The sequence below is a fragment of the Catharus ustulatus genome, chromosome 2 (genome assembly GCF_009819885.2).
Source record: "Catharus ustulatus isolate bCatUst1 chromosome 2, bCatUst1.pri.v2, whole genome shotgun sequence".
Classification (NCBI taxonomy): Eukaryota; Metazoa; Chordata; class Aves; order Passeriformes; family Turdidae; genus Catharus; species Catharus ustulatus.
In genome coordinates this window covers 49,814,137-49,841,022 of record NC_046222.1, presented here as the reverse complement: position 1 = coordinate 49,841,022, position 26,886 = coordinate 49,814,137, and the positions used below count along the sequence as shown (strand labels likewise).

Here is a 26,886-nt window from a genome sequence, read left to right as displayed (position 1 = left end):
GTATAAGCTAAACAGCCTGGAACTGGGAAAGTATAAGCTAAACAGCCTCAGCTCAGTCCCTGGGAAGGAGTTGGATCAAATCTTCCTGGAAGCCATTTATGGAAGAAATTGAAAATTATTTGGAGTAGTCAGCGTGGATTTGCAAAAGGGAAATCATGCCTGGTCAAGCTGATAGACTCCCAGCAACAAAATGACCAGCTCCAAGGACAAGGGGGGAGCAGTGGGTCTTAGCAAGACTTTTGACACTGTTTCTGGTAAAATGCTTCCAGGCAAACTTATGAGGCCTGGACTAGGCAAGCAGATAGTCAGGGGATGTAAAACTGGGAGAACCACTGGGTTCTAAGATATGAGATCAATGGCATGAAGTCCATCTGGAAGCCAGGCATTAGTGCTGTGCCTCAGACACCAGTGCTGTGGCCAGTACTGGTTAACACCTCCATTCTTGATTGGACAGTGCACTCTCAGCATATTTGCAGGGATACAAAAGTAGGAGTAGTACCTGTTACACTAACTAGAGCATCTGACACATGATGAGAGGCTGAGACAGCTGGGATCACTCATCCTGGAGAAGAAGATGCTGAGAGGGTCTTATCAATGTGCATAAATACCTGATGGGAGTGAAGCAGTAAAGAGGATAATGAGAACAGAGCCAGACTCATCTCATTGTCCTGTGAAAGGGCAAGAGACAATCTGCACAAACTGAAATACAGGAAATTTCTGAAATTGCTGAAATACTGGAACGGGCTGCCCACAGATGTTCTGGAATTTCCATCCTTGTAGACTTCAAAGTATTACAGTAATTTCATTATTATAAGCCGCACCATTTTGACTAAAATTTTGGTCCGAACCCAAAGTGCAGCTTATAATCAGGTGTGTCTTATATATGGACAAAGAACAAAAAGTTGCCAACACCCTGAAGTGCGGCTTATAATCAGGTGAGGCTTATAATCGTGAAATTACAGTAATTTCACAATTACAAGCCGCACTGACTATAAGCCGCATCTCTGGGTGTTGGCAAACATTTCGTTCTTTGTCAATACACAAGCTGCACCCAATTATAAGCCTCTCTGTCGTTCACAGCGAGGACCCGCATGCAACAAAGTTGCCAAATAGTAACAGAATCGCAGCAGGGCAGGGTTTACTGGCTTGGCTCGGGCCATGAGGGCTCGGGGCTTCCAACGGGGCCAGGTGGCCCAGCTCAGCGCTGCCACTCGGTGGGGCCGCTCAGGGCCGGCCGCCGCCGCTGCCACTGGGCTCGGTCACCACGGCCCGGCGCTGCGCCGCGGTGGCAGGGGGGCATGGAGCCTGCCGGCACCCGCGGCGGTGGTGGGAGGTGGGGATGGAGCCCCCCCGCTCCCGCGGCGGTGGCACGCAGGGACGAGAGCCCCCCGCCTCCCCCTGAGCTGTGAGGCCAGCAGGAGGGAGCCCCCTGCCTCTCCCCCCCGCTGTGCTGCCTGCACAGAGCAGGTCCACCCGCCGTGCAACAGAGTAACCAATTTGTAACAATCGCGTAAATGCCGAGTTTTACTGGCAGGTGCTCTACTTGGCAGTTTGCACTGACTCGGTTTGCACTTCTGCGGTTGGAAATGTCAGAAAATTATTCACATATTGGCCGCTCCTTAGTGTAAGCCGCATTTCCGGTCTGGGAGCAAAATTTTGGTCAAAACGGTGCGGCTTGTAATTGTGAAATTACTGTACTGTATTTAAAACTTAACAGGACGCAGCTCTGCTTGCCTGCTCTAGCTGACAGAGCAGCTTTGAGCCGGGGGGGTTAGACCAATGTGACCTCCACAGGTGTCTTCCAACCTCCACCCTTCTGTGAGGAGGGCCGGACTGGATGGCATCCAGAGGTGTCTTCCAACCTCAACCCAACCTGCTATTCTGTGAGTTGCAGATTGAATGGAGATCAATTTGAGCATGTAGTACTATTTGCATTTCAGTTTCTCCAAAAATTTCAAACCACAAAGAAATATTTAGTATTTTCTTCTTTTCCTCCCCTTCCAGCACCATAACCAAAATGAATATTTACATGGAAACACTCTAGAGGAAAACCCTGGTCAGTGACCTGAGACCAAGAAAATTGCTTGGACGTAGCCCTTTTGAGAATCTTTACTTAAATATTTATAGAAGCAGAGGAAAGTCCCCTTAACTTTTGTGGACCTTGTGTCTGACTCAGAAGGCTTAAAATTGTAAAAGCCCAGTCTTGCATGAGAATATCAATGGCTCTAAGTTTTCTCCTCTAAAAGGTGAAGTTTGCTTCCTCCTTTTTTGGTGAAGGCCTTGCGCATAAGTCAGACGTGGAGTTGTAGTTCTACATTTATCCTCTCATACAGTTAACTTTCTTGGTACGGGGATCCCAGCAGAGCATTCAGCTAAAATGAATTTAACTAATAATAGGGAATTCCATAATGTATGAGTTTTAGAATATTGCATGAGACATAATATGGAGCCTCGTACTTCATTATAAATTATTAATTAGGTTTTGAAAATTATGTTGGATATGTAAACCTATTATTAAGGAAATCTGTTGGCATTTCCACTTTTAAGAAATTAATATATTGCCATTAAAGATTCTCATTTTGATTATTCATGGAATAACTATGAGAACTGTAAGACAGAAATTAATTTCTCTTTGAATTAGTGTTCTCCTGCATTCACAATTGCAGTTATTCTTCACATCTTTCTAACTCAGAAAAATATGAAATTTTAAGTCAATTATATCTTCAGTGGAGGAAAATGGAAGATTGAATCACATTCCAGCAGATCTTCTGTAATATAGAATAGTGTCTTCTATACAGGGATATACAGAAGAGAGCTGTACAGGTCCTTCTGACTGGAGAGCATAAAGCCAGGGGCACTCTGTATTTCTGATTGTGATCCCTGGCTCTCGGGATACCTGTGGATCTCTGGGAAAGTGCAGCTGCACCCCCACTGAACAGCGGGCAGGAAAAGCAGGGAGGCGCATGCCCGTGGCGCATTTCTGGCAGGCATCTATCTGGTGTTCCACATTGTTCTGCCACTGGGATAACTCTGCTCCCCACCAGCAGTGTTTGCTGCACAGTTGGTTGCCTTCCTGTGCCACTTCGCAGCTCTCAAAGACAAAATCGTACTTCTGTGTTCTGCCTCTTTCATCTGCTTCAGTTCCACCAGGTATGATTTTGGCATTTGGTCTGCTGCTGACACCTGCCAGCACAAGAGCTGGGTGATAAAGTTTTGAGGTTCCTTGTTATTTTCACTTTCATGCATGTGTATTCAGCGTGTACTATTCTGGGTCATCCATTTTGTCCTCACTGTCAGGTGCAGCTCAGGCTAGATTCCAGCTGATAATAACCAGATCACAGTCTGCATGATATTTAATTAGAAGGCTTTGGTTGCAACTTTAGATTATTTCTGCCTCAACTACTTAATTTTACTTTCACCAGCACACTCCCAAACTTTTCCTTTTGATTGGTAAATATTTAGGAGTGATGCATACGAGACTCTTCAAGACAAAGATTTTAATTAAATGGTCTGTAAATATTCTTCCTTCTGTGTTACAGTTATTCCAAGTGTATGTTTAACTTGCTGATTTCACACACTGCTGTGCAGCCATAGGTTATACATTAACTTAAGGCTCAATCCCACACAGTACTGACTGTGTCTGGATCATGCTGAGTCCGTTTTCCTCCCAGAGGCGTTTAAGGGCTTACAGGGGGCTCAGCAGAACTGAGCCCAGAATCCAGGCAACAACAGGCTCTTTCAAAAACCAAGCAGGTTTCCTGGAACAAGGTTTGTACTGTAACTGGACAATATTTTGTGCAATGGATTTTCATACATTCAGATTAAATATTATCCAGAAGAGTAGACCTTGTAGTTAGTGGCTGCTGGAAGACATAACCATTTAGGTATATATGGCAGTAATTAATCACTTTTTATAATTACAGTTTTATTAGCTTTTCCAGTTAAGTGTAACAGAAATTACTGAGACCAATATCAAAATATCTAAAGTTTTGTATGTTGACTGCAGTATGGTTTGTTCCTCTGTTAATGTGTATATGGTTTTTAGAGTTGCCGATAATCTGTGCAGTTCATCTACCAAAGCCATTTGGGCATTATTTACTGCAGAGCTCACGGACCATGCAACTGGCTGCTTGTAGTCTGTGACTTCAAGGGGATCCCACTGGCAGCAGCACTGGTGGGGGGGCAAATTCCCAGGCATTAGTCCAGCTTCCTGGACCCACCTTCCAGAGCTGAGCCACTGGTGGCTGTGTGTATCAGTGTGTCATCACTGATGGCACTGGGCTGGAGTGCTGTCCTCCACTGACACTCAGAAATTTTGAAAGGTAGACATTGCTGAAGGGTACTAAATTGATTTGTTGCTTATATTTTGGGAAGCCAAGAGAGATATGGAGTAGCCTGTGCAAACTGCAGTATTAATTTTTACTCTTTCTATGAAACATTTTTCAGGAGAAGACAGTACACTGGTCTGTGTAATGTATTTGGCATTGAAAAAGTAACATACTGTTTCTAAAAAGCTTTCTCACTGTTTTGTATGCAGATGAAAACCATAATCCTCAATTGTTTGCAAGGAAAAAGACAGGACATGAAAACTTAAAGTAATGTGGTTTAACTCTATCTACAAACAAGGAAAATTACTTCCAAAATGGCAGCTCCTGCCTTTCCTACTGGCAGGGAAGGAGATACTCTTTGATTTTGGTCCTAGTATCACCTACAAACGGTGGTAATTCAGAACTACAAATTAAACCTAAATTTTGCTTTCAGACTTATACTTAAGGCTGACCAAAGCCCAAGGCACAGTTCTGCTCCGGGAACTGTTGAAGCAGTCTCACTTTAATTCAAATACACCTGTGTGTTACTAAATGTATCCTTTGAAATTAGCAATCACACTGTTGGCCTTTGCCCTTAGTACCCCAGTTTAATGATCAGGTGCACACACATTTATTGTAGATTATCTCTTGAGATCAGTGTGATTTTAAGCGTGCAACAGCAGAGACTCACCTACTTAAAATGTTTGTAAGATCACAGCTCTAGCAATGCACTCTAACTGAACTTGTGGTATGAAATCAGCATGCAAGTAAACTGAGGATTAAGCAACTTGCTGACTGCCAGTTTTCTTGGAGTAACGGCTGTCAAGTTAGCTGCTGTGCTTTTCTGGGGAATAAGCAAAAACCCCAAACAAAACTGAACTTTTAGGAGTCTTTGGTAAATTAGAGACGGTTCTCTGTAACTTTAAGCATAATTAGCTAAGCTAACAACTTAAAAGTTAAAGAGTTGTTTACCCATTAAGGGAAGTCAGGAAATAGGTAGAAGTTTATGGGAACAAAAGTGGGTTGCTGATGCCAGTGAAGTATTTTCCAAAACTCTCTGCATAGGATGAAAGCACCACATGATTCCATGTAAGAATACTGCAGCAGAAAGTAGTCACAAGTGCCCGATATCCTCCCTGGGAAAACAGTTCCTGGTTTAGGTGAAATGAGCCTGTACTTGGTCGTATGCTAATTGCTTTTCATTACTATGTGTTAGCAAAGCTGTTTAATACTTGCTATAAAGCCTGGATTTCACTCTCTCTCATTTAATACCAAGTTAAATCTGAACTAATAAGCTCTCAAAAGCTTAGAGGTTCCAGTAAAATGAGATTTGGCTGAAAATTGCTTGTTGGTTTCTACTGGTAACAGTGGTATAGCTTTGGTGCTCTAGGGAATGAGAGAAGCAAGACTCTGAAGAGAGAAAAGAGAATATGCTTCATTGGAATACTGAATGATCTAGTAGAAGTCATGGTGTCTTACTGTAAACTTTAGGAAGGGTTTCTTAGCCTTAAGAACAGTGAAAGATGGAATAGTCAATTTTGAATAATTTTCAAGTGTTTATTTGTATGATGTATTTTGATTAAGTGTTGGAAAATCAAGACAGAATATTGTGCATGGAGCAGGATGACTTATTTCAGTGCTTCTCAGGCAGCAGTATCTGTGACTTTTAGGGCTGAATATTGAACAGGAGCTGCTTATGAGCTGAACAATAGCAGGATTTCTCACAAATGAAGCATCTTCTCTTGACCTGGTACAGTGAAGTATAAAGATGATACTACAGCCTGCTGAAATTGGCTGGTTACAAAGGCGCACCTCTGGCTCTTCGGTTAAAACAATTATTCTGGAATGTACTGTCTGTGGCTCTTCAGGACTTTCAGAGTTAAAACTTTCATGTAAGTCTTGTCGCTGCTAGGAAAATTACCAGATGCTGACAGGGGGTGTCAGCAGTGCCTCAGCTGAACATATGCTGCATATGGTTTGGCTGCAGGCACAGACAGGGAGGCCCTGTTCCCTGCTGCTGCAGAGACTGGTGAAAACAGGCTTTAAACCAACTGATTCCAGCACAATTCTAAATGTTAGCCTCTATGCAGTGTTCATCTTTTCATCCTACCAATGAGACTGAATAAACTACTTGAGTATAAATTGGCTGGCCAAGATTTTTGCTGCATAAAAAAAGAGTTAGACAGCATCCTTACGGAGTTATTCTACAAATGGCTGTTTTGAGGTACACAGCAATCCTGATTGCTGTGCATTATGATTATATTTGTACTATTTTGTGGTGAGGCTGGAATTGAAACAGACCTAGAGACTGAATGCAAAGCAGGTTAAAATCTCTATTTACCTTAATGATTGATTATAATCTCTGAGTCTGACACAACAGTGCATTATAAAAAATTAAATTAACTGTTTTCTGGAGAAAGTATTTCTCTGCTTTTCCAGAGAACACAGTGAAAAATATTTCCTGTTTGCGATGCTGCCACAGAATTCGATTATTTTTGTCTGTGTGAGTTTGCTACAAGCACCCACCCAGCACCACCACTCACACTCCCACCTCCCACCCACACATTCTGGCACCCTGTGGCAGAAACACAGCACGTGGGGAATTGCTGAGGGCAACTGCATATTTCCCCAGTCCTTTCCAATTCACAGCACTCTTAAGCAGCTCGTGAGAAAAAATTCAAGTCTGGACCCCTGGACCCATTTCAGGAGTCCTGTTGCTTGTGGAAAGCATTTCCACTCTCAGTCCTGAGCTTCCCCCCCGTCCTTGGATGCTTCCTTCCACCTCCTGCCCAGCAACAGCTCGGGTGCAGCCAGGGGAGCTGCTTCAGCTCACAGCCTGGTGGGAAAAGCAGAAGGCTTGTCCAGCATCTCTCCCTTTAGGTGGTAGCATGCTCTTAGATTGGCAGGAGCCACCAATTCATCATTAGAAGCCAAGTAGATGAAAGGAGATGATGGGGACAGGATCAAGTGATCTATGGGGAGAACAGCATCTCTGGGTCAGTGTGGGGTAACAAGACAAAAATTCCTCTCCTGGCATAGAAACAAAGTTTGCTGAATTATGTAATGGAAGGCAAGAGGTGGGAAGAGATCCGGCTCAGGTATTCAGTATTGCTTAGATAAAACACAGACCCTAGGACAGAATTTGTGCAAGCTGCATACTGGAACTAGAAACATGGTTCATATTTCAAACTTAGTAGTTTAATTATGTGCCCAGCATGTTAAGGGAATGGCTAGTAAGGTTTTCCTCAATTTATTTTCTGAACCTGAAGTGTAAGGTCTTTTTAAAAAGGACAGTGTCACTGACGGAAACCAAAGCAAAGACAGCTCATCAACATAAATTGACTTTTTTAGTAAGGCTAAAGGCAATCTTTCAGGTTCAGAGCTATCCTGTGCTCTTACATCAATTACTAGCCAAATCTGCAAACTCCAGTTTAGAAGATTAATGGACCATCATCAAAATAGTCAATTGAATCTTGAAACAGGCACTTGAATCTGAACTCCTTTCAAAAAATGAAATTTAGGGTTTGTCCTCTGCAAGGGTGGATAATGGATTATTTTTCTTATTGTACACTTTTTATAGCTATCATCACTGTAAGCATCAAAGTGCCAGAGGAGCATTGATGGATTGGTCCTTGCAGACCCATGGGTTATAAGGCACTACTCCTATCATCACATATTTTACACATATGGCACTTAAGCTGAGAAAAGTATGCTGAACTGCCAAGGTCAGAGAGAAACAAAATCCAGAATCTGTCTTCTCCAGCCCAAGGGAAGGAAGATGTCATAAAGATATCTCTTCTGCCTGAAATGGGTGTTTCCTTTTTTTCAGATAATTTACCATTATTTTTGGTGGTAGAAGAATCAGAGTTGTTTTACCACTAGTTATAGGAATATGGGTGTCTGAGTCAATGACCATAAAAGTCTCTTGGAGCACTGGTTCCACTTCCCCCACTTCAGGCAGTTATGTAATTTGGTACCATAGATATACATAACTAACTCCATCTCAGGCTACTAAAGCTAGAATTTCTTCCTTGCTGTTCTGATAGGAAGACAGTTGCATGATTACAGTGTTCTGATATTAAAAATAATAACCTTGATTTTGACTGAAATGCTTGAAATAATTTTGATTTCCCATCAAAATGTGACTCACTTGTGCAGCTGTCATATCTTAGAGAGGCAGTCAATATGTGTTATTTGCATTGATTCCTAGAAACAACCAAAATATTACAAAAAACATAAGACTACAAGAGATCTCCTTGAGTATAATGCAGATAAAAGTTTAATATACATGGGTTTTTTTAAAACAGGACAAGTAAGCTAGTCCAAAATTTATAGATTTGTGTCTGATTCCCTGTCCAGGCAAATTTTCAAGTGAGTGACATCGTGTGTTTTCTGTGTCTTCAAAATTAGGTAACTTCTTTTCTGAATAAATAAATAGCTTGCTTAATGTGATCATCCATGCTTTAAAAATATTTTTGAGTTTAATATTAATAATGAAGGAAATAATTAGTTACTACAACAGCAGAAAAACAGAATGATAACTACAGTAATTTCACGAATACAAGCCGCACCAATTTGACCAAAATTTTGGTGGAAACCCGGAAGTGCGGCTAATATTCCGGGGCGGCTAATCTATTAACAAAATTCTAAAAGCTGCCAACACGGAAGTGAGAGCCCGCGGCAGCCCCAAGCCAAGCTGGAGCCCGGCCGGCCCCGGCAGAGGTGGGAAAGCCTGGCAGAGGCGGGGCCAGCAGTGTGGGGGGCGGGCGGCTGAGCCTGAGCCAGCAGGGCGGGGCAGGGAGGGCGGCAGAGCCTGAGCCAGCATGGCGGGGGAGCCCGGGAGAACTGGGGCTAGCAGTGCAGGGGAGCATGGCAGAAGCAGGAAGGCCGGCGGGTGGGGCTGCCTGGCAGCGGGGGAAGCCCAGCAGAATCGGGGCCAGCAGCGTGGGGGAGCCCGGCGGTGCGGGGGCCTGCAGTGCCGGCCAGGGCGAGGAAACGCGGCGGCGGTGCAGACGGGAGGGGGCGGCCGGCGAGCCTGGTGGCGGCGGCGGCAGCCCTGCCGGCAGGGCGAGCGAAAGCGGCGCTCGCGAAAGAAGCGCCGCTCGGCGAGCGAAAGCGGCGCTCGCGAAAGAAGCGCCGCTCGGCGAGCCGAAGCGCCGCTCGCGAAAGAAGCGCCGCTCGCGAAAGAAGCGCCGCTCGGCGAGCCGAAGCGCCGCTCGCGAAAGAAGCGCCGCTCGCGAAAGAAGCGCCGCTCGGCGAGCCGAAGCGCCGCTCGCGAAAGAAGCGCCGCTCGTGAAAGAAGCGCCGCTCGGCGAGCCGAAGCGCCGCTCGCGAAAGAAGCGCCGCTCGCGAAAGCGCCGCGGGGCGGGGCGGGCGCGGCGCGGGGCGGGCGCGGTGCTCGCGAGGCGCGGCGCAGGGCGAGCGAAAGCGGCAGCGGGGCGAGCGAAAGCGGCAGCGGGGCGAGCGGCGAGCTCGGCGGCGGCAGCCCTGCCAGCCGGGCGAGCGAACGCGGCAGCGGGGCGGTGCTGACGGGAGAGGGGGGCCAGCGAGCCCGGCGGCGGCGGCAGCACCACCCGGCCAGCCCCGCCGAGCCGTGGCGCTGAGCTGGGCCACCCGGCCCCGTCGGCAACCATGAGCGGGCCGAGCCTTCCTGGCCCCGCCCCGAGCCAGTAAAGCCCGCTATGCCGCAATCCTGTTACTAATTGGCCAATTTGTGAAAGCTGCGCACGGATTCTCGCGACGAACGAAATTGCGGCTAATATTCGGGGTGCGGCTTATCTATTGACAAAGACAGCAACATTGTTGAGGCACCGGGGGTGCGGCTTATAATCCGTGCGGCTTGTATTCGTGAAACTACTGTATAAAATTGAGGTTTATAATTGCTTTGAAGTTTTCTGGCAGGTTAAATTCAGAGAACAAATGTTATTGAAAATACCTAGCACATAAATGTTGTTGTAGCCTTGTCACCTGCTTTTCTTGGATTATTATTTCCTATATTTTCTGATACAAGGCATTCTTGATAGACTAAATTCAAACAAAAAGTAGAAAATTACAAACTAAAGGTAGAATTAGCAAGATGATTTTTTTTTGTCTGAAAGAGAAACACGGTGGAGATATTCAATCATCTGGCATAAGAAATATGGCCATGAATGTTAATTTACTTCAGACTGTAACAAAAATAACAAGTTAGTCATTGTAGAGAGAGACTAAAGAAAGTAAAGTACTGGTACTAAACGAGAAATAAACTCCAAGCACTGTGTGGTTCTTGAAGGCCATGAATCAATACCACCTAGGAAGCTCCTAATAACAGGATGCCACAATCCTTCCCACCAAGTGCAATCTGTTTCTTTTTTTCTTAATTTTTCTGAAATATTCACTGTTCTGCTCTCATGAGTGTATCAAAAGCTGTAAATGTTCAGGGATTTTTGCTCTGGCCAGCAGGAAGGTACCCAAAGTCAGCAACCACACTGTACTCAGGTAGGTATTTCTGTAGTGTCACACTGGCCAATCATTCTGCTGACCTGTTATTTTGTTATAATAAACATCAGAAGCAAGATGCTCTTATGTATCTTTGCATAATTTCTACTGATGATGCATCATTCAACACAGTCCACTACCTGCTTCACTTTTCTAGTATCTGATGACACCGTGTCTCTGCAGAGCTACTGTACCTGCCCTCCCTTCAGCAGAGCTCAATGATTTAAGTGAGCACTGAGTGCTGCTTGTGATTCCTCCCTGAGCCCAGCCATAATCTCTCCAAAATCAAATAAATCCATGCACGGGGCCCTTGCTATCACTTACACATAAAATGCTCCTTCCTCTCACTCCAGCCCCTGATCTGAATCATTCAATCACCCACTGAAGATGGTCTGAAGATGGTCCTCAGCCATCGACTCCTTAAGATCCTTTCTCCACGTATATTATTTTTCCATCCCTTTTCCTGCCCCCCCCCCCACCCTCGCCCCTGGTCGCATCGCATAACAAGGTGCCCTCATATCCTCAGGTAATTCTGGAAGAACAGTTTTGAATAGAGAAGAGGGGATGGCAGGGTAATTAAACGGGTGGGGAAGAAGGTTGATAAAGAGGAGCTGCTAATAGTCACATTTACATGCTATTATTTTGAGCAAGGAAAACAAGTACAGAATGGCCGTAGGGCCATCAGACTCTGCAGTGAGTGTGACATGGGAAAGGACAAAAGACAGCAGCTAGAGCAGAGCAGAAAGAGAAAGCAGAAGGCTGTAGAGTGGGACAACTCCAACTCTGACATCTTCCTCGTTCTTCCCAACTAGTCCATATCACTTTAATGTATATCCATCTAACAGAAAATCAAACATTTTTCAAGATAAGAAGAAAATTAAAAATATATAGTGCAGAAAAAAAAAAGAAGAAATAAATTATTGACTAATTTCTTTTCCTTCCTATTTCTATTTCATCTCCACAGTCCTTTCTCTTCCTACTTCTTATACTTTGTGAGACACAAAATAAAGGTGGAATTCAGCCTTCCTAATTGGTAACTGGAAGTCTTCTTTATGTTAAAACACAATGATCTGTTTATTGGAAACTGCTCTTCTGTAGTACCAGCCATCTCTCCATGTCATGCTGTCTGAATAATGCCTCTTGAGGATGGGGAAGAAGAATAGCATCGCAGTCAGACCCCGTGGGTTTATAAATAGCATTCTAGTAGCCTGAAAGGCTGAAGCCATCATTAAGTTGCATGCAGCTGTAGTGGTGTAGGTGGGTGAGTAAGAGCAACTCGGAGATGGGATAATGGTAACCTGGTACACAAGGGTCATTTTTCATTGATGGCGTCACTCCACTGGGCTATTGTGCTCTCCCTAAATTAGGTCCCTGTGTTTAGAGAGCTGAGCAAGCTCGGCCTGGGCAAAGCACATTTAAAAGAAGATTAGAGGGGAAAACAGTTTGTTGCGCGTTGTGATTTATACCAAACTGTGAAAAACTTTTCTCGCTTGGGTCAGTAATTGCTTTTATCAGCAGCAAAGTAAATGCAAGAGGAAGGGCCTTTAGGAAGCTGCACACCAGCCTCCTGCATGTGAGGAATGGGAGTTTCACCGGTCAAATCAGGAAGTTAATACAGCAATTTAACTCAGGCTGTCCTTTCAGTGTTTTTTTTAGCAATGTGATTCATTTTGTCATCTTGGACTTTTTCAGTGCCAAGTCGACAAAGGTCTTGGTTTTGGAAAATCCGATTCAATTTATTATTATTAATTTGCTTGCAGATAAACAAAAATGGGAAAATCCTACACTAATTTTACGTAGTTTATATAAGAAACTCAAGATGAAAATAATTAGCCACCTATGTTACTTTGAGCTTGTATGCACAAACATACCACTCTTCACTCATTTCTGAACTAAAAAAATTGAGATCTTGATCCTTCTCCCAGTGAAGTTGGTGGGGGAGTTGCCTTTAACTTCAATAGATGCATGACTCACCTTAATTCCCCCTGTGGGACTTGCTACTATGTAAAGTTTCTTTGGAGGTTAATTGCTTGCAGAAGAGACTTTGCCTGGGATCTACAAAGAAGGTGCAAGTTGCACAACTGGAGCCATAGCTTTGTACTGTAGCCTGGAAAAGACACTGTCATTTAAAGCAATATGATCCCTTTTTCTCAGTAATCCTGCATCTTAAAAATTAAATTGGGTCATTCATTAATTTAGGGTATGTCTTAGAGAGGCATTTCCTTTGCCATCTTGCCCAGCAGATGTGGAAGTAGGGCAAGTGCTTTTGTATTTTACTGAAATTATTCCTTTTGGCTTTTTTTGTCTTCACTCTCTTTCAAGAGTCCTTTTAAAAAAAAATCACTACCTTGAAGTAGACTTTTAGAAAATATTTATAAAAGAAACATGAAAGAAAACTGTTGCAGGAGTGGAAAAGAGGGTTTCTAAACTAAGTAGATAGAATCATTCCTATTCAGACTTTTCAGATTTGTGTGTGCGACTTCATTATATAAATGTGCCCTTTGCTATTCTGAAAAATCTAAGAGATGTATCACTACCAACTAAAAGCTGGGGGAAGGTTGTTCCTTTATCTTCAAAACTCTATATTCATTCTCCCATGTCACATTTTTTGTAATCCTTTCCCACCTGTATTACACTTGGAATAATCCTTCTCACTCCTTGTCACATGTGCATTAAACCTCTTTTAAAGAACAGACTTAGAGCTTCTAAAACAAGCATTTCATTTTTGTTGTGCTGTGATGTCAAATCACTATTAGAAATCTCACGCATGTGCCAATCTGGAATTTCTTCTGGAAGTTCCTTCCCTCATAAATTGCTGTACTTGGTCATCCATAACATGTACTGCTGGCACTGCCCCTCTGTTCACTGCAGCTTTTGTTGTTCATCTGGAGGCAAAATATTAGACTGTAAATAACAGAGTACATAGCTCAGTCTTCCAGAAATACCCATGCAAGTGCTCATTTGCATTAGCAAGGGTTTTCAGTGGCAAATGGTAATAGTACTTTCATCTTGCTTTTTTAGAATTGTAGAAAAACCTTAATGTAGGAAGGACTCATCTCCTAAAACTTTGGTTTGTAGCTTTGAGGAAACACTACATCTTGTATGAAACTAAAAGGGGTATAAGTTTACAGCTGGAAAAGGGGTTTGCCTTTTTTCTCATGGCAGTTCTGTTGATTAATTCTGTTTTGCATCATTTTACTAGACCTCAGTGTGATGGCACCTGAATACTATATACATTTATCAGCTTTCAAAAAAAAAAAATTCAGATTAAGGAAAGATTTTTGTCAGTTATTGATCTCCAGTACAGGAAGTTAATCCTGTTCTCAGATGCACTCTTTAGCGTTCTGCATCCAAGCTTCTCTGAATAGTAAGCACATATGGAAGGGCTGACTGAATCAGTGAACCTGCAAGATTTAGAAGAGGGTTTTACTGCACTACCAGCACAAAAGCTATGATGAACAAGTCTGGAAGATTAAAACTATTCAGTTCTAGAAACTTGATAAATTATCGATTCTAATTGACTAGATACTATTATATCTGCAACTGCAATTTTCTAGGTATTTTCTTCCTTAAATGTAGCAACATTTGACATGCAATGTAATTTCTTACCTTATTATCTAAAGTAGATTTTAGCCTGGCTTTCTAAGAAAATTAAGTTTTTATGAGCACTTTGTTAATCTGCCAATTGATCATTTCTAGCTCTCCAAGCCTGTTTAATCTGTTGATGAACTTCAAATACATTTAAAAGATGGTTTCAGATCTCAGTTATCAGGATTTCTTAAGTTTCAGAAACACTGTTGGCTGCATAAAGGAAAGACCCAAATTAGTGGAACAATTCAGCTCAGCAGTTTTCTCTGCTTTGTCTTTTTGTCCAGCTGGTAGATAGAGGACACGTGAGGAACTGAAGGTTCCCTTCTCTGAGCAGGATTAAAAAGTATACTCAAAAGGAATGCGATGCATGTACCAGGGATATCTCTGGAAAGGAACGTAAAGGAACATAGGAACACAAATTCATTGAAACTCAGAGCTGAATAATACTGTTAGAAGTCTCTAAGTGACCAGCACAAACCCTTATAGATACCAGAGAGGCTATGAGATAAGTCTGTAAGACCTGTTCAAAGTGGCTTTTAACTACTGACACACTGCTTGTCTCATATAAATTAAATTTTCCTCATAATGTTGCCACTAAGGTGCTTCTCTTGCCTTTTAATCAACTTCACTGAGTTCCCTTTCAGAAACACCCCTTTCCCAAAGTCTGAAGAAGATACTACAGACATTGGAACTTCACCAGGCCAGTCCCAAGCTAACACAGATCACCAACCACGGTCCATATGGACCCTCTCCATACAGTGTCAGCATTTCCAGTCTCAATCTGCATTTATTTCTCCTTTGCTTCCCATGCTTAGCACTGTAAAGCAACCACTTTGCCCCCTCACTTGAGTCGTTATTCCAAACTCACTGCTTCCATGGGGTGCTCTTCCTGCAAGAGCAGGGCTGGTGGCAGGCTGTGCCTGCTGCTGCTGACTGCTGGAGAGTTCTGTGGTCACTCCCAGTTATTTGCTACCTCATTTGACCTGCATCCCTTAAGCCCATTTGTTTGCCTCATCCCCTAACTACACCTTGCATTTGAGAGTGTGTCTGTACTGCTCTCCAGAGAAGTAATTACACTGCAAGTGCAGTCACACCAGTCTCGGAGGAGAGGCAGTGGGGCTGATGGCCTTTGCTAGTCCTTTAGGGCATCTGCTCTGCCATGCAGTTTGTCTTGCCCAATTTCTTTTTGTATCTTATCTGAGCTACAGTAAAACTATTGAAATGATATCTACAGTTCCAGTCCAAGTGTAGAAATATTTTTTGGACAATAAACTTTCTGAGCAAGGACTACCAGTTCATACAGGTCTTTGCCAGCAGCCATGACACAGGGCTTTAAGACACTGTCTCACAAAATTTTCCTTGTAGCATATGAACTTTGTTCAGATTGTGCATAAAATGTTGTCCCTGCTGTTAAGTCTGAGGAATAGCAGCAAGCCAAAAAGTTGTCCAGGTTTTGGACAGAAAGAGACCCTGGGAACCAAGCGTCGGTTTGGTCAATGGGCCGTGCAAACTGCACTCGTGAGCAGGGCATGCAGACCCAGGAGAGGCGGGGCGGGGCACCATCGAGGAGACTTTTAAGGTCCTAAACGTGACCATCCCCGCGCGGCCGTTTGTTCCTCCGGCGGGGGGAAGGAAGGAGGGCAGGCAGGCTCCTTCCGCGAGCGGGACCCGGCGGGGGCCACTGGTGCGGGCGGAGCGGGTCGGGTCGGGTCGGACCCCGGCGGGGATAGCCGGGGGTAGCCGGGGGTGCGCGCCCCGCCCCGCCCCGCCGCGCCGCGCCGGGCGCCGCTGCCATAGCGATGCCGGAGCGGGCACCGGCCGGGACGCGCGGCGGCGGCGGGGAGCCCCGGCTCTCCCCAGGTAAGGGCGCTGCTCCGGGGCCGCCTCCCGGGGAAACTGGTGCAGGCTCCACGCTGCGAGCTGTGTTTTTAATCTCATCTCGCTGCGTTTGTTCTCCCGCGTGTCCTCCCCCCGCCGTGCCCCTTCTGCCCGCTCAGGTGCAGTTTCTCTCAGAGCCGCTTTCTATGGGAACTTCCCTGCCGAGAGCAGTGTCTTGTGCTCGTTTATGGTTCCGTGTTTTCTTTCCGCGTGGAAAGTTGCGAGCGGTCCCAGGGCGCGAGGGCTGGCCCGGGGCTAGGTGCCCCGGGCTTTTGTCCGGCCCGGTGCCGCGGCGGGGCTCGGCCCGGCTCTGCCCTGCCCCGCTGCCCGGCTGCCTCCGCCGCGGCCCCGTCAATAGCGGGGATTAAAAACTGCGGCGGGGGATGTTCCAGGCGTCTCGCTGAAGCGCAAGCAAATCCTTTTATCCGCGGCGGAGCAGAGGCTCGCAAAACTTTCAGAGTGCGCTCAGGAGGGAGCAGCCTGGAAGCCAGCGGGCACGGACGGGCTCCGCAGCTGCCGCGTTTCACGTGGAGGTGGGGGCTGGATGTGCCCGCGATGGAACCCCCGGCCGGCTCCTGCACCTCCTGCCGCTGCGCCTCCGCCTCGCCCAAACTCCCCGTCCCCGCTGCCCTCCGAGCCCCCGCGGCCCTTGCGATGGCAAAGAGACAAAGAAGGGTCCGGGGCTGCCGCCTTCCCCAAAGCACAGCTGTATCCGTTCTCTCCTTGTTTCGGGGCGAGGGGGAAATCCCCCATAACCCCGCCGACAGTGGCAAGTTTTCGAAGATCCCATTGCCCCTTGCTGGAAGAATCGTGTCTTGAGCTTTGTTTTTAAGGCGGAGCCACTTCAGACTGGGCATCCCAGTGGGTTTTGGGACATTGTTTACCGTGGTGGGGAAGATGCCTGCCTGCCTGGCAAAGACCTCAGGCTGGGGCAGGAGACACATGGGCAGTAGTCCCCCCCCATCTTTCCCAGGCACTGGAGTTTGTGGATCTCCAAACGGTCTGCTGGATCTCTCAGGCGCAACCGAGGAGGAGATCCCTTATAGCATGTCCCAAACACTCCAGTCACTTTCAAATTTAAGTTTTCATCTTGCTGTCACCACAGCAAAGGGTGGCTTCTGGGTGTACTGCTTTTAGTTCTTGTTTTCTTTCTTTGTAGCAAAAAGACTTTGCTGTGCACTTGATGTAATTTTTTTGGATTCTTTGTGCCAGGGGACAGACAAGTCAGTCAAGTGTCCCACAGCCTTCCAACAGAAGCAAGTCAAGGAAAAATTATGCCATTTTCCTCTTCCTTGACTCCTACTTGAAAATTGGGTGTCATTTGGTGAACATGTTTTAGATAAAAACCTCCCATGTGTGTTGGGGCTTAGTGCTGAGCACCTGAGAAGGAAGACTGGATTGCTGTTACTGGGAATTTCTTTCTGTTGCGTATGAGGATTGTATTTACTATTGTAAGGTAGCTGTGCTAGTCATACTGAATTTATTAGCTAATTAGCATTAGAGAAACAAGTGCATATTGAAATTATTCTGGTTTCTTAAATTGCTAACTGAATGCAATTATACTCTGAGGGAGTTACAAATGCCTTCTCTGCACCCCTGCCACACACCTTTGTTCACCACAGAACTCCTTCATTTTGTGTGTGTCTTTATTTCCTACAACATAGCTGAAACTTCTTTTAGTTGGGAACTTTGTAAGAAAATTTTTTTTAATGGTGGCTTTTGTTTTCCTGATGCAGGCAGCGCCGCCTGAGGAGCTCAGCTCACCCAGTCAATGTGAAGGCAAGGCAAACCAAGGTGCAGCAGATGAAGGGGAGGCAGCAAGGTCAGCTGGTGGAGACAGCAGTGTCGCTTTGAGCTACCCCAGCCTCCGCCTCCATGCCTACAGCGTCGAGAGCATGACAACATTTCCGAATGGCTGTGGAAATGGCACCACCGTTACTTGTATAGTTATGGATAATAAAGAGCCCCCAAAACCAGACTACCTGTGCCACTCATAATGGGGAACACAGCACCAGCAACAGTCTTGAGGAGGAAGTTCAAGAGGATAAGCTCAGCCCTTCCAAAATCATGCGCTTTTTCACCACCCCTCGGAAACGGGCAAATTCCAGCTCTGACAGGCCTCGTTCTCTGGTTTTGATGGGCAACTCATCTACGTGGAATGCCTTTTCTTCCATCAGAAAGATGGGATCCTTCAAGAAGTTGAAATCTTCAGTTCAACAAGGAATTCAAACAAGCGAATGCTCAGACATCTTAAATGAGAACAGCATAGGCAAACATGGTTCAAATGGAGCAGTGGTGCGAGTTCAGACTAACAGGTATTCCTATTCAGGGTCTCTACATGATTTCCAGAGTGCAATGGATGGTTTGGCTTCTGACTGCTCTGATGTGGAGGAGAGTGATGAGTCCTTCCTGAGGAACACTCACCGCTCACGCAGCATCAGGCGAGCTTACGGTGCTGGCCGCATAAACTTGCTAGACACAGATAAAGTTCAGAGTCGCCACAACTGTGTTAGGCCAGCATCACCTGTCATTCCAGAGCCAAAGATCTGTGAGATTTTGGTGAAGGACTCTGAAAACAACAGGATCATTTATTGGAGAAGCAGAAGTTCAGATAATTTAAACTTTCTGAAAAAAAGCTCATTCAAGCGGAAGTCCACCTCAAACCTTGCTGATCTGAAGGTTGCAAATGAAAAACAGGTGCCAGCAAGGACTGTGAGTGTTGCTTCTGCCGACTCCGACAAAAGCGGTGGAAACCCTGAGAGGAGATCCAAGCGATGGAAGAGCCCTATCAGAGCAAAGGATTTTGACCGAGTTTTGAAACTTGTCAGTAACGTTACAGATGTTGCAAGGAAGAAGGATGGCCCCAAGAGCACAGCTCCTTCTACCAGTGAGCTGTCCCAGAGAACAAGGTCAAACAGGCTGCATGATGACTACTCCCGCAGGGTTTCCAGCAGCACAGATCACGATAGGAAGAGATGCACCTCCTCGATATCCAGTCCAGACTCTTCCTTGCCAGGAACACCTTGCCTGCAAAGCCCTGTGATTGCTCCGGATAAAGAGGCTGAAATGAATGTAGCTGTCACTGAAGATAAAAGCGTCAGGACATCATCAGGTATCCCTGATTCTGATAGCTTTTCACCTACTCTGAATGACATTAGTCCATTTTCCAATGAAGTCTTCTATTCAGACTCGGATGAGCCAAAAGCTACCCAGCAGTGTGTGGATGAAGCCGAAAACCTTCATGTTCCAGTCAGGCCAACTACTCCAAAGCCTCAAAGTCCAGCTGCAGGGAAGGTCAAGTGCAGTATGAATTTCCAGTGTCCAAACCATCACAGCACGTTGTCACTGAGCTCATCAGAGAGCGAGGAGAGAGTTGAGGTACCAGGGCTGAAGCTGGGCAGGAATCCTGTTTGCTTCCAGGACTCTGTGCAAACTGTCTACTATGATGATGGAAATGAAGACAGTGGCATAAGCAGCCACTCTCAGCTAAGCCTCAATTTAGCCTCTGGTACTGAAGAAAAAAAGGAAGAGGTAAGAAAGAAAGCAAAATCCTTCAGAAACAATGTATATTTCCTATTGGGTTTTGTCTTTATTGATGCAAAACAATGCAAACAATGCAAAGTAATAGCTGCTGCAGCTTGTTATTGCTAAAATATGCTGACAGCAATTATTTCCTTTAAATATTCTCTTTGGATGCTAATATACAATTATTTTTTCTTTACACATTAATATCAAAGGAAGTTTTGGCAGCAAAACTATTCATGTATGTTTTCAAGGGCAACTCATTTCACCCTGAAGATACACCACTTTGTCACGTTGCCGTGTCAGATTTTACCAGCGTGAGCAGGGTCTGACTGTGTTTCCTGCACAACTGAAAGGACTTTTTTTAAAGAGTCAGTGTATTCTGAAGTAGTGTTGACTTACTGTAAAACCCTTTGCCTGTGGTAACTTTGCAGAACATGGTAATATTTGTAGAGCAGTGTGGCGTGAAAGACACAGTACAGAAGTTTAAGCATTCAGTTGAATCCAATGTTTTCCTTGTACAATGATGACCATGCTGAGGGTTGCTTATTCTTTTGCTTGCCAACTGCAGACAGCAGTACTTTAGATGCTGGGCTGAGAGTGTTGCTACTGTTGTTTTGGTGAAGACATTGTTGTTTGCACTGCACCTAGTGAGTGACTTTATACTCTCAGTGAATGGGTAGATAGATGTATTGCAGCACCTCTGAGGTAAATTCACATATGGTGTGAGTTGACGCCAGAGAAGTTGCAATGATTTGGCAGCCTTGGTGAAGAGCTGTCAGACATACCCTGCACCTGTCTAAAGCAGTGAGGCTTATCTCAGCCCCAGCTCACTGGGGCAAAAATCCATCTGGATCTGTATAAATATGCAGGTCATTCACAAAATAAAGCTGACATATCTTTTAAGCCGCCTCAGTTTGACTAAAGTATCTTAGACCTTGGTATGAGATAGGCAAGGCAATGTTTCAGCTGCACAAGCTTCAGCCTCTAATGCTGTGAAGTTTTAAAATGTCTATGAAGCTGTCCTACTTTTAAAAGCTTGGCACAGTTTTTGCAAAGTAACTGTAAATGGTTGCAGAGCTTATCAGTATTGTCCTTCTGCTGGAGAAAAGCAATTTTGTTTACTGCTCTGTGTGCAGCAATGGTAAGAGAGAAAAACTAAACTCATTGTGTATAAATGTCTGGGCTCGGAGGTTATTCCCCTTCTGGAGCTCTATAACTGCTCCAACCATCTATATTTTCCAAAACTCACATGCAAGGAGAAGCTTTCATACTGCCAGAAGAGGTGAGAGTTGTAGTGTGGATGGATGCCAGTTGTATTTCTCAGGAATAGAATGAGAGGTGGAATTAATGCTACTCATCTACCATCTAGTGGTGAGCTGCCATCATGACCCTGAAGAAATTAATCTGGTCCTTCCCCTTGGCTCCCAACAAACCAGTACAGTTTTTATATGAATGTGTGTACATTGGGTGGATGAAAGCTACTGCAGTTTTTAGTTTTAACACCACGTTCTGTTATTATCTAACATGTAATTTAAGCTTTCTCTTTATATTATAACATATTTCAGGGTAATTGTGAGTGTCTTTTAGTGCTTGCTTCTGTTGTCTAAAATACAGAGTGTGCACTGGTGGCAGCTCTGGGTTTGTGTAGTGGGCAGGCAGGCAATATGGGATGGATCCTGGCAGAAGATGGAGGAAGTGGTGACCAGGGAACAAGACCCTTGGCTGTAAGCCCTCACTCTGCTGTGCCACTGCCTGGAGCCCCCGTGCTTCGTGAAAACAGCTGTGGCCACTCACATGGTGTTGCTGCATCCAGACAGACCTCTCTTCTGATGGAAGAAAACAAAGTTTTTGGAGATGGTAGCTGTGAGTTGGAAGCAGGAGCTGTGCAGGACAAGGTCTGCTTTTATCTTACTATGCAAGGGATATAAAGTCTGTTTCTCTTTTCCCTGCCTGCTTCTCATCTCATACATTGCCCTAAAGCTGTGGCACTCAGTGACTGCAAAACAGGTAGAGTGGTATGGTTTCTTCCTACCGTTTCTTTGAAGGATTTAATTTCCTGCTTTACAGCATGCTTCCCTCAGTATGGAGCTAGCTTGGCACCAAAGATACTTATGCCAGGTTATTTTTTAATTGGAGTTTATTCAGCCTGTAGGCACTTTTATAAATGCCACATACTCACACAATGAGGTCACTGGGGTTTGAACTTTTGACTACAATTCATTTTTACCTTACACCTTCTGCGTTACAGACCTGTACCTGCCCAGCAAGTTGTTCTGTGATGGCTGGGTGCTTAGTTCGCTCTCAACAATCATTTGAGATGTAGTGTGGAGCCATGGACATAACACATTTTCAAAATTTTGTCTGAACCTTAAATATACTGTCTTGATGGACAAGTCTGCATTGTTTCCACGTTTCATGGGTCTGCCTTTCTGTACAGATTAGAAGTATAAGCTAGTATGTATTCCAGTACAGCCACTAAAGCTTGAAGACATGTTTCAGTACAAAGCCTAGAAGGTTCTAACCAGCCAGGCTCTCTTTTCAGGACTGGCTGTTGTAGCTGGAAGCAAGTGTAGTTTATTCCCTTACTCACTCATCTAGTCATCAGAAATGAAGTCTCTGGAATTTGGATCATTTCTGTATATTTTCCCCAATATGCAAATTAAATATTTCTACTTTGTGGGGAAACACACTGTAAAGCTGATTTTGCAGTATTTATGCAAGGATATCTAATCGTTCATCAGAATTGATGTTTTGGGTTTGTTGTTTTTTTATTATGTGATTGAGTCTTGAGATCCTGTCACTTTTGTTACTTTGTTGGTTTCACCAAAATGCAAGATTTGGACTGGAGCAGGGGACATTTCTTGGGTTTTGGTGCTTACAGAGGTTGCTTCCCTGGGAAGAGTTAATGAAGTGCATCCTGGATCCGTGCCTCAGCACTTCTGAAGCTACAGAGGTGTGAGTCACCAAAGCTCACCTGTGACATCCCATGCTTTGCCACTGTGTGCTTCATGCTACTGTCATTTATATTCAGTATGTTGCTTTTAAATAGCGTGAAGAGATGATTAAGTACAAGCCTGTACTTGCTTGGAGTGTTTCACATAGTCTTTGCTTTCATGAAGGAAGAGCCTCATGTCACTGCAATAAAAAAAACCTAGTTTGTTTTGGACTGGCATGTGTCAGCCACTAAGGCTGCCTGAACAAAACACTCTTCTGAATTTGTTACAAAAAAGTAAAAATCAAGTTACTTTGCATTTCACTTACTCTTTCACAAACTCTAAGGTCATCTGGTATTTAGGTTGCCTTGCTGGCATCTGGCTTCACAGTACACCAGACTTTTTATTACTTGAGTACCTTATCTGCATGACCATAAGTGAATGATAAATTACAGTGAAGAGGTAACTCTGCTGTAATTATGGTTGAGTCACAGTTTATTTGCAGACAATATTTTAAATGTTCTAAGACCTGTCTGTCAACTCATGTTCATGCCATACAAAAGTCGCTGGTCCCAGCTAGTCCACATCATAAAGTCGCTTGTGCTCAGATTGGCAGAGTTGAGCTGGTTTGTCCTGGACAGATCTCTGGGCTCTGACTATTGAGCACACAGGGCTTAACTTGGAGGACAGGTTATAAAGATGAAGAGGAAGAAGACCTTTATGGGTGGTATACAGGACTCAGATATGTCCTCATTGTTTATCCTTACCATTTCTAGCTTCTAAAAGTGTCCTCACAGTGAAGGACCAAAGGGTGGTAGCTGGATGTGGTCATGTTCAGTGCCCACAAGGAGCAAGCTGCAGGCAGGATCTGAGGGTGCTCATCTGTAGTACCTGCTTCAAGTTCCAGAGTGCTGTGGGGCTGGGCATGAGCACACCTGCTGGGAGCTAGCTGCTTTCAGCTCTCTGAACTCTTCCCTTTGGATTTACTCAGCCCTGGTTCATCCACATGCAATTTGGAGTGTAGCTTAATCAACCTAACGTGTATAACTGTAAATGTGATAAACTGTGAAGGATAATTAGTCGAAGTAGAGGGGGGAATTTCTTAAACTGGTTTTACTCCTAAGGGGCTTGTAATTTGGAGTGAGGGCTCATCACTCTGGAGGCTCTCTGGTCTTGCTGACCACAGAGCAGCAAAACCCCATCACAGGCTCTCAATAGCATCCTATAGAAAACTGAGGTTTCAGTTAGACCAAGCAACCCTGGATTTGCACTAAACTCTGAGCTGCTCTGCACACGTCAAGATGCATTCACACAATGTCCCCACAGTCACTCAGTGAGTGACTTCCAGGTGCATTTGCCCAGAGCTAAACTAGAAACCACTTGCACATTGCTACAAACCTAAATTGCAGAATCCATTGCTGCAATAATGCATCAGGGAGTCCTCAAATGACAGGAATATCTTCCTGTCCCAGCAAGACCCCTTTCACCTCTCAGCAGCAGAGATATCATCGATTTGGTGCAGCCCGTAATCATTTGTTGCTGTATCTGCTATTTGGGGGAAGAAAAACAAGTAATCTGAATTCTGGATCGGGTTGAATTTTAGACCAAGTAACTCTGCACTTCTTAATAAAATTGACCATTATTGAAAATGGTAGGATAATATAGGAGTTACTGCTTTGGATTGTGACAGGGAGAGCTCAGATGGACTTCACTGCAGTTAGCCTGGGTTAAGCTTCACCCTTTCTTTATTGCATTTGTGCACCTCTGCCTTTCCAGAGCATCTCATGTTTGACTCTGCTGTAACTGTCCAGTGGCACCAAGTTATACCCAGGTGTTGCTCACCCTGGGATCAGGAGTAATAAATAGTACCCCAGAAAGTGGAACAGCACCTCTGGCCATGTGATTTGGTTTCTTACAGCAAGTGCAGTGTTGAGTTGTTGGCACTGATAATCCGTCTCAATGCTAGGTGGTTGAGATTTCCAAAGTGAACAGAAACAGCTGCAGAGTTCCCCCTGAGCCACCTGCATTTTCCCTTTCTGGCACCTGGAGGGTGCTGTGTTGCTTGTGGTGCCAGGATATTGTGGTAGGCTGGGAGACCAGCCAAGTGCTGGAAGAAGCAGCCTTTCTCCCACCCCATGCTCTAGGAAGTGCTAGTTGGCAGAGGTAGAGTTGCCCAAGGCAACTCCACTCCTTACAGGCTGGGGTTTGTGGCTGCTGCTGGGACTTGCTGAGGGCAGAGTTTGGGCAGGGACGATTAGGCTTTGCTCTGGAAGGGTGGAGAGAGTGAGGAAGCAAAGGACCTCATTTTGGAGAGACTCTGAAGAGAGGCAGAGGCTTATAGCTTTTTATGTTTTGCTTTGTTAGCATAAAGTTCCACTTCCAGCTTGTGGTTATCATCTGGCTTTTGAGATTTTCCCGTGGATATTACGAAAAGAGCCTGAAAGAAGAAAAAAGTTTCTCATTTTGCCAAATAAAGGGAAATTACTATTTTATTTTTTTTTAGACTTGTTACTTGTTCTGGGGTGTTCTGAGTCAATTCAGAAAATACTTGGGGATTTATTTAGGATTTATTAATATCTATACATCTAAAAGAAGCAGACAATATTAATACTCCTTTACTATATACTACATACTTGCTGTTCCAATTCAGATATTGAAGGAAAGAAGGGACAGTATGGGAGCGTCATCCAGCCATCCCCAGGTATGAAGTCACCAGAAAACTAGAGGAAACAGGTTTCTGGTTTTAGCACATCTACATTTTTATATGGATGATAAGATTATTTCTGCAAAGGAAGTACATTTTCCTGCAAACTCCTCCCCTCTGCCATTCGAAAATATGTTAGCTGGTTTGGTTTTGGAAATGAACTAGAGGAGAGGAGGAAGGAAATCCTCGAGGCTGAAGATCAGATTTGAAAATCACGAGATCTGCTTGTCATTTCCAGTCCTGCCCTATGCTTCTGCATGACTTAACTGCTTTGTATCTGGTCTTTATCTGTGAAACAAGGATATTACCAAGGTGAACTCTCTAATCTTGGTGAGGCATATTGCTGAGAGGGAAAGCTTTATGCTTTATTGTTGATTGTGATAAGCAGACTTTCGAGGATCAGGTTAAATGAAGCAAACCTGTATTAACAGGCATTAGAAAATAGGTGGCTGAATTTTCTTTATATCTATATAGCCTGATCTCCTAATGTGGTTTTATAGGTGTATTTGTTAGTTATAACACCACAGTTGCTTTAGTGTCCACAGATCCCAAGAGGAGAATTATATAAATATTTTTTCCTGATTTCTAAAACTTCTAAAGTGATTGTTTTACCACAGCAATTTGTGTTGCTAATGGGGGTTGCTTTTGCTGTGCCACAGGGCACAGTAATATCATTTTTCTTGCATCTGTTCCGTGAGCTTATACTGGTGTAGTGCAGTGGTATTCCTTAAGGGAGTGCCCCTCAGAAGCAGTGCTTGGTAATTTTTCAAACTGTGGCTCCACACAATTTTTTGGGGGGAAGGGGAAAATAAAAGGCAGATTATTCTCCAAGCAGCTAAAACTTATGTTAAATGTTGGTCATGATTGTAATCCTTTGGTTGATTCTGGTTTGCTTGTCTGTGTAGGTGTAATTTAACAGGTTTGTTTTGCAGTTGTTTCATGGACTGTATTTTGGTGTCTTGCAGACCACTAGTCAAATTGCCCTTGGTATTCTAGGGGTAGATAATCAATGAATTTATGTGGGATCTTCTCAAAGGCCAATTAAAAAGAAAAGATGTTAGTGGCAGAGGAGGTAGAGGCATGTAAAGAAAAATAATATAGTGCAATTTGCATTTAATTATAAAGGAATAGATGGAAAGTTTCTTGAATTGGACTGGTTTAATAATTCTGGTTTGTTTGTGATTGAAGATGCTGTTACTGAAAACATGCTTTTTTCTACAAGCAGTCATTTCCATGGTAGCTATTGCTGTGTTATTACTGTTGGAAATTGTCACTATTGGATCAATAGGGGATAACTGGGCTCTCTTAAGACCTCAGAATCTTTTTATTAAAATCTAGTAAGAAAGCAAAAAATAAATTTTCTGTGGTATGTTTTATTTATCCAGAGTTTCATAATCCCTGTGTCTGTCACAATAGTTTTCAAAAAAAAAACGAAGTATTGGTCATGCCCATGGAACATAAAACAAGCTTT

General features: G+C 44.3%; 1 protein-coding gene across 1 annotated transcript in view; it reads left to right on the top strand.

The window, feature by feature from the left end:
* The window catches only part of LOC116992882, a 229,940-nt gene that overhangs the window by 168,443 nt on the left and 34,611 nt on the right, over positions 1 to 26,886 (top strand). The window contains 2 exon segments of the mRNA XM_033052980.2: positions 17,990 to 18,211; positions 18,213 to 19,784. Coding sequence (XP_032908871.1) covers positions 17,990 to 18,211; positions 18,213 to 19,784 — 1,794 coding nt within the window.